This window comes from Nothobranchius furzeri, chromosome 8, assembly GCF_043380555.1.
Source record: "Nothobranchius furzeri strain GRZ-AD chromosome 8, NfurGRZ-RIMD1, whole genome shotgun sequence".
Lineage (NCBI taxonomy): Eukaryota > Metazoa > Chordata > Actinopteri > Cyprinodontiformes > Nothobranchiidae > Nothobranchius > Nothobranchius furzeri.
This window is the reverse complement of record NC_091748.1, coordinates 73,973,130-73,981,141: the sequence shown is the minus strand read 5'-3', so window position 1 is coordinate 73,981,141 and position 8,012 is coordinate 73,973,130. Positions and strand designations below refer to the sequence as shown.

Here is an 8,012-nt window from a genome sequence, read left to right as displayed (position 1 = left end):
CTTTTTCTGTCTTATTACTCACAACAACAAGTAAACATCACGTAAAACGTTGCCTCGTGATTTCTGCGTGCTGCCGTTTACGTGTTTTATGATCACAGCAATTAACCGGCTAAGCTGTATTTAATTTTTAAGCAATGGTTGATCAATTGTCAGATCACACATGAAATGCACTTTGGATTGCAATTATCTGTCTCACCGAGACAGATCTCAGACAGATCATGAGACGCTCCTGCCTGACATATTTATTTTATTCATGGAAAAAATCAGACTAGTGATTTCTCTTGGAGTTCAGTTTATACATTCAAACAGCACAGCACTCTATTTAAACTACTTACGTGTAAATCTGTTATTTGTCCATCCATCCCCCCATTTTCATTCGCTTATCCAGAGTCGGGTTGCGGGGGCAGTAGCGTCGAGAGGCCCCGACTTCCCTCTCCGGAGCCAGCTCCTCCGGGTAAATCCCAAGGGGTTCCCCGGCCAGGTCCGGTAAGAAGTCCGCTTCGACAGCTTCTGGCGTTTTTAAAAAGTATCCCAGGGGCACGGTAAGGGTCGGAGATGTTTAGTCTATTTAATTTCTGACTATATAAAACGATTTCTTCGGTTTTAAAGTGGGAAGTAAACTCCAACGAAGTAAAATCCAAGCTGATCCCGTTCACGTTCATGTGTTTGTTTACATTTTTTTACCTGCCAAAATGGCGACTACTAACTGGGAGTCACGTGGGGTCCGGAGCTCTATAGTACTCATAATGTGTAAATGGTTTACTCTCGTACCTCCATGCCACTGTGGCAGAGTTTTTGGCTCCTGTGAAGAGCTCCTCATTTTGCCCTCTCAGCTTGATGAGGGTGCTGGTTTGTTCCGATGCCCCAGCACAAAAAACAAAATATATTAGCGATGAAACTATCAGAGAACAATCAAGCTAGTTAAGGGTGGTGGTTTTTTATTTTTATTTTTACATGCCTAAAACAAATAAAAAACATTCAAGCTCTTTGACAGTTATATGTTTTCTTAAAATTGTATTTATATGAACCTAGTTTTGGTTATTATTTGGCATTCAATCACAGGATTAAATACGATTCAAGCTAGTTTACGGTGGGGTGTTTTATAGCCTTAAATTACATGAAAAAACCATATCCGGTATTACACCTTATATAAAAAAACAAACAAAAAAAGCCCAAACACGTATTTTTTTTTACCGCTATTTTGTTTTAAAACTTACATTTGAAACTGGACTGCTCTCCCACTTCGTCAGCCAGTGTTGGGAATCTGTGGAGTCTAGCGGCCAAAGCGCAAAGCATGCTGGGTGAGGATCCACAAAACCCGCCCTCGAAATGTGGGTGGAGCGAGGACGCATTTGAGGACGCGAAACTGAGTATTCTTGGAATTCGGACAGTACTCGTCGCTGCGCTGTGATGTCATCAACCTCAAAATGGGCCCTTACAAGCATCCTGCCTCTAAATTCACTCACACCGATCGTTTACTTACATCTCTGAGAAATGACACAAATGCAAAGTCTCAAAATCAATTTCTCTCTATCTCTCTCTCTCTCTCTCTCTTTCTAACGTTTAAAACAAAAATAATTTAGGGTTTCTGGAGTTACCCCAAAATTCCACTTGCTCCGCTCCGCTGCCGCTCACTTCCGAACTCAAATTTTTCTATACCCGCTCTACAACGGCTCCGCCCCGGTGCGGAGACCTGAGGTGCGCAAACAGGCATGCGCGGGATTTTTGAGATCTCGCGATACAGTCCGAGCAATAAACGTGGAAGTTAGATCCAAACACCCGTTGTGTGGGAGAAGCATCGAAATGAACTGTTTAATCTTCCCATCATTTGTGTTGAGAGATCAGCAGTGTTTGGATCAACAAAGGGTGAGTACTTTGATAGTAGAAACTGTATTTATGGCTTACTTTTTGCATTTAAACTTCAACCACCATTGATAGTTGTTAAAAGTTGTTAAACCTGTGCATATGAAACAAAAAACGCTTTTTGTTTATCGATTTATTGTGAAATAACGGAAGTTGTGCTTGCTCCCTTTCCTGTTGGGCGGTTGTGATTTCTGTCCATGGACTGCGGAGGTGCTCCGGCGTCCGGCAAAAAAAGAATCAATCCTATTTTGGCCGGATGGCAGAATGGCGGGCGGAGCGGAGATAGTGGAATTTTGGGGTTACCCCAAAATTCCACTATCTCCGTTCCGGCACGATCTCCGCAGCAAAAACGGTCCTGTTGTAGTCAATCAGAGCTGTTCCACTACTGCGGCCGTGCTCGCAGTGCGCCGCCCGCCGTTCCACCATCTGGCAAAACCAAAAATCATTCCGTCTAATCGGAGCATTCACACAAGGCAGTGCAGATCCGGAGCTATGAAAAGGTTTTGCATTTGTCCAGACGCCACATGCAGATTGTCATGAAATTGAAGAAATCACAAGAGCCAGACAGGAAGTGGGACGTGAAACCGCGAGGCACACTCAGCATATTCTAAAATAAGACTTGTCACATTTTTGCTGGCTGTTGTTTAGTTATTAATGACACCGATGTCAGTTTAGTTTTTTGAACATCTTTTGTACATTTATTCTGTTTCATCCAAATGCATTATTGGTTATTTTTTAACACAGCAAAAGTGTTATTTTTACCTTGTTTTTGATTATGTTAACCACTGTAGTCTACCTCAGAGCTTCGCCGCTGTTGGTGGTGTCACTTCCTTCTCCATTTATCAGCGGGCTCTGCTCGCCGTAACATCAGTTCACAGTGTCTGATCATTGTTCATGTTTTGTTTTTAATCGGTATATTTTTAAAAGTATTGTATCACAGTTTAAATCATTTGGCGTTCTTGTGAAAGTGGAAATCCGGAGATTTTCAGCACACAAACCCCCATCAGTGTGAATGGCAGTCCGTCTGGAAGCGGTACAGAAGCTGGACCGCATCCGTTCTGCAGTCTGTGTGAATAAGGCTTAAGGCTCTACAGCCTTTGCGCGGCACCTTCTTCCAACGATGAAAAATAAACAAAGACAAACTAAAATGTGTCAATAAATGATGTCTTCATTCATCATCATTGGGCGAAGGTGGGACAGGAGTCAAGTGCTCGCCCCGTAATCAGAAGGTGTCAGGTCTGTCGCTGTTGTGTCCTTGGGCAAGACACTTAACCCCCCCTTGCCTGCTGGTGGTGGTCAGAGGGGACGGTGGCACCAGTGCTCGGCAGCCTCACCTCTGTCAGTGCGCCCCAGGGCAGCTGTGGCTACAATGTAGCTCATCACCACCAGTTGGTGTTGCATAGCACCTTGGGGTGTCCCATGTTTCTAAAAGGCGCTTTATCAAATACAGGCCATTTACTATGTTTTACCGAAGCCGCTGTCATTCAAATAGCGAAAGCAAAACAAATTCATTGAAATCCTGACGGACCATTAAAAAATAAAGCACAACGCAACAAAAGACACACACACCTCTGAACCTTCCTCCACTGTCCTGGTTGAAACTGTTGTTTTAACTAACACAGGTTATTTTGGACTGAATTATGCTTTTACTTTGTTTTATGTCAACTACTACTCCTATTTTAACAACCATTGTAAGGTTTTTATCTGTACTTTTATATTGGCTTGTTTCTTATTTGTTGACTGTATTTTATTGCTCTGTTATACGTTTTTCTCTGTTATTTGTGCGACTGTTCAGCACTTTGGTCGGCCGTATGGCTGTGTTTTTAAAGTGCTATATAAATAAAAGTGGTATGGTATGGTAACTGTTAGACCGTCCCATAATTTAGCAACTGATATTGACATACTCCAACTTTGTCGTTCTAGTTGCATATCCGTTTAAATTTTCTGTTAAATATATCCTCCTTCCCTTTTTTCAAACAATTTATTTATTTTTTAGGGAAGCCGGTCGTGTCTTGCCTTGAAAATGCTTTTTGTAAATTGAACCAGTGAGGAAATGTCCGTCTTTCTCGAGACTTCCTTACTATGGTCTCTATCCCGCCCATAGTCTAATTGCCCTCTCTGCATTATATTAATAATTGTATATTTGTCTCGTATGTCTTTCCCCAAACTTCTGCACAGTAAGTCAGATGCGGTAATAGTGAACTGGACTATAAAACATTTTTTTCCAGGAATTTGAGCCAAATTTCCTCAAATGTGGTCTCATGTACTTTCCAGAACCCTTCCTGTTTCTGTTTTCATTTTGCTGCAGCAGCAATGAACAAACTGCTTTGAGCTCAGCCACATTTATAACATAACATTGGCCATTTGAGCGTAGAGCAGCAGAAAACGTTCAAGCGACAGGAGGACCAATCGCGCTTTCGCTCCTTTCAGAGATTTCTTATTTAAATGGGAAATTCCATTGTAATTGAATAGAAACATGTCTCGCTGATGTCCTGTTTGTTTTTCAGCTGAAGTCGTGTGATGATCCATGAGTTCTGAGTAGGGCTGCACGATATTAGGAAAACCTGCGATATTCCATAACAATGATTAAAATTGCGATGACGATATCACTTACCGTAAATAAAAACTTAACTCAGGAACAAAAATAATCAAAAACAAACAAACAAAAAATAAGATAAAACGAACAAGAAAATGCAATCGGTGGATCTCGGGAAAAGCAGAATCAGCAAAAAGAGAAGAACAACGCTAACTCAGGTGTTTGCTAACCATCAAAATGAAGTGCCGTCCCCCTCAGGGGCGGGCATGTAACCTATGAGAACCCGCCCATTTGGCCAAATGAGTGAAGAGCTCTGTTTGATTGGTTAAAAAAGCATAAAGCTTCAATTTGACTGAATGCATTATGTGTAGCAAAAATTTGAGCTGACAATTATATTTATCTGTTCTTTGTGATATCCATATTGTGCATGCTGATATCGCGATGGCGACATATCTGCGATATATTGTGCAGCTCTAGTTCTGAGCTATACTGTTGATAAAAAGGGGAAATAATGTTGACTGGATTATTTAAATTGGTTTAATCAGGATGAAAATTAGCAATGACATCTATAAAGTGCTACACATTAGTGACTGGACCTGCCTGAGATACGCTCTGGTCTTCGATTTGTCAGTTTCTTGAAACAGCATCCCATTCAAAACACACAGAGCCCAAAACAAGTTGAATTCATTACATTTAATTTTGATTCATTGCACAAGTACTCAAGTGCTGAGTCATACTTAATGTAAAGCTTTATAAAATACAATCTCAGTCATTTCTGATGTGACTGTGGATGTGGTGAAGGTTTTTAAAAATAAAACACGTGACAAACTTCTCGTCTGATGGATCAGTAAAGCAAACACTCAGACACGGGGCAGCATAATTGGTCAACGTTAAATATGTGTCATTCATAAGTAGGTAGTGTAACCTCCCAACATCATACATGTACATTTCCCTTTGTCCGTGTAAACACAACTGCCATTTTTTTTTTACCATCTGTGGAGCGTAGCTTACTCGTCTACCGTTGCGAGAACATGGATTTCCATACCTGTCGCTTGGCACCTGAATTTTCACAAACTCCTCTCTTGAGCTGCAGCTCCGTTTCTGCATGCTTCACACAACGACATCACATTCCCATTCTCCCTTTTAGAAATAGCTCCGTAGGTTGACAATACAGTTTTATGAAATAAAAAAATAGTTTGAATCATCAACTGTACACAGTACCAAAAACAATGTGCTTTTCCTTATACAGTGTTTAGTGCTGAATCCAGTATTCCATCTCCAGTGCACACATCCTTTTTTTTTTATTATTTCTTTATTTTTTGAGGCAAGTGGTAAGTCAAAGGAAGGATCACGGAGGCCTCTCTCCGTGGAACTTTCTGTGTCTGTACCTGCCGTTCTTTTCCTTGGCCATGTTGATGCAGGCGTTGTGCTTGTTGCTCTGCAAGTGGTTCCAGTATTTGATGAGTTCACTGGGTTGGAACTGATGGGATGTGATCAGGTGGCTGTACTTACAACTGGAGTAAGAGACGCGCCAATGGTTGAAGAGGAACTCGTTGGGTGGGGGTGCCGGGTCAATACGCAGCTTTGCCAGGCAGATCCCCACGTAAACATCCTCCAGGTGGAGCCTGCGTATGCTGAGCGATGCCTGATAGATCAATTCTGCCATGTCCCCTGAGAACACGTACCCTGTGCCTGAGCAGAATATCGGGTAGCGCTCGCTTGGATAAAGCTCTGGTGGCATGTACCACTTGCTGTCCTTGTTTCGATTTGGTGCATAGCCCCTCATCAGGTAGCCGGTGAAGTACCTCTGTTTGGGTGGCATGTCGGGTTTTAGCAGCTTCTGGATGAGATACTCTGTGTTGACAAACATGTCGCTGTCTGTCTTCATCACGTAGGAAACGTGTGGGCAGTGGGTGGCCACCCAGTTCATGCCCATCAGAGTTTTGATAGTTAAGTTGTAGTACGTGTCCTGGTAGTCCTGCTGGATGATGTCATGGTAAACGCGGCTCTCTTCTTCGATGCTATTTTGAAGGAAGTTTTCAGAGTTCTTGGGTGTGCCAAGAAGGAAAAGTCGGACAAAGCCCAAGCCCGACGCTACGCTCTCATTTCCCCATGTGTGACGGATGGCGTTCCGTGCGTCAGCCTGTCCAGGTTCAACAGCGATGAGGAGGATAAGGAAGGGTGTGGAGTCCCTGCATTTAAAAGGCTCGTTAAGGATGAAGCGGTACGGTTGAGCATTAAGCTTCCCCCCTACATCCATCTCTTTCTGTAAACTGTTGTTTGTGATCATGGAATCCCCAAGCCCCATCACCCCCATCCTGGCCCCTGCTGCAGCTTCGCGTCCCACTCCTCCTGACTCTCCTAATGCCCCCTCCGCTTGCTGAGCGCTAAGGTTGAGCAGTGGCTTTGGAGCTACATACCCTGTCTCCCTCCAAAGGCTCCTCAGGGAGCTGCTCTGGTTGGCCTCTCCTTTGGGACTACGGAAACCCCTGATGGTGTATGCTAGTGGGTTATCACGAGGCCCACTGCGCCCTGACAGCCAGTCCTGGTGGCTGAAAAATAAGAAAAAGGTAAAGAGCAGAGCCAAAGAGAGTAGGCCAGCCACATGGGTCCGGAAGAGTGAACGCTTGATGGTCCAGGTCATCTTGATGGGACAGCAGTGTCGCCGTCTCCACTGCATGGTGCAGATCGGGGTTGCAGGAGGCTGCTGCTGCTGCACGAGATTGGGCGGCGGCGGCAGTCACACACAGTCACCCCAAACATGTGGTGGCCAACAAATCAGAGAGTTATCTGAGCTGGCAGACGGGGTGTAGTAAGCCTCCTGGTGGAGTCCAGGGAGCAGTTGAGCCCCAAAGCGTAGCTTGAAGCAGGGTTGAAAAGGGCTTTTGGGTAGAAAAAAGGGAAGTAGCTATTCTGTAGCCAGGGAGGCTTCTCCCTGGCTGTTCTTTGGCTCAGCAGACAACCGAAAGGTCATGCTCTGTGTCGTCTTCTTCAGGTTAGAATAAGGGTCACATCCTCTGTGTCTGCTCCCTGTAATTTGAAAAAAGAAGAGAAAAAAAAGGCACTGAGAAAACATTCTGGGAAATGCTTCAAAAGGCTCCTCTTATCCTGTGGCACTGAGCCACATGTCAATTATTTGAGCAGCAGATGTGTTTTTATTTTATTTTTGAAAAACATCAAGCTTACCTCCTGATACATGTATATGTGCAGTTTGTTTTGAAACACACAATAATTCTGAATTAAAGGTGCAATTTGTAATAATGACATCCTGTGGTCAAATGTAGTAACTGAAGTCCATTTTTTGAACAAAACTATTACTCTAAATCCCGTTCCCTGAGTTTCACGGCTGTTGTCAGTTCGAATGATGCCAGAAGATTCTAGATGACAAGCAAAGATGATTCATAATCAGTAAGTTGATAAGTAGATAAATTCATAGTCATATCTGCTGTAAGCACTCTTTATGGTAGGGAGCATGTACTACACTTATCACGGTAGCTTGTCCCTGGGATTACAGGAAGTGTGGTTGTTTGCCGTCCTGCTGTTAGCTTGCTGATATAGTTCTGAACACCTAATTAAAGGTAGTAAAACACTTTGATTGACTTATTCACTTCAC

The 8,012-nt window shown here is 43.3% G+C and overlaps 1 protein-coding gene across 1 annotated transcript; it reads right to left on the bottom strand.

Moving 5' to 3' along the window:
* Window positions 1–5,692: 5,692 nt before the first annotated feature.
* On the bottom strand, window positions 5,693–7,268 carry b3galt2 (UDP-Gal:betaGlcNAc beta 1,3-galactosyltransferase, polypeptide 2). Its single transcript, XM_015971143.3, has one exon. The coding sequence runs from the start codon at window positions 7,077–7,079 to the stop codon at window positions 5,748–5,750; it is 1,332 nt and encodes a 443-aa protein (XP_015826629.3). The 5' UTR covers window positions 7,080–7,268; the 3' UTR covers window positions 5,693–5,747.
* Between the last annotated feature and the right edge of the window lie 744 nt (window positions 7,269–8,012).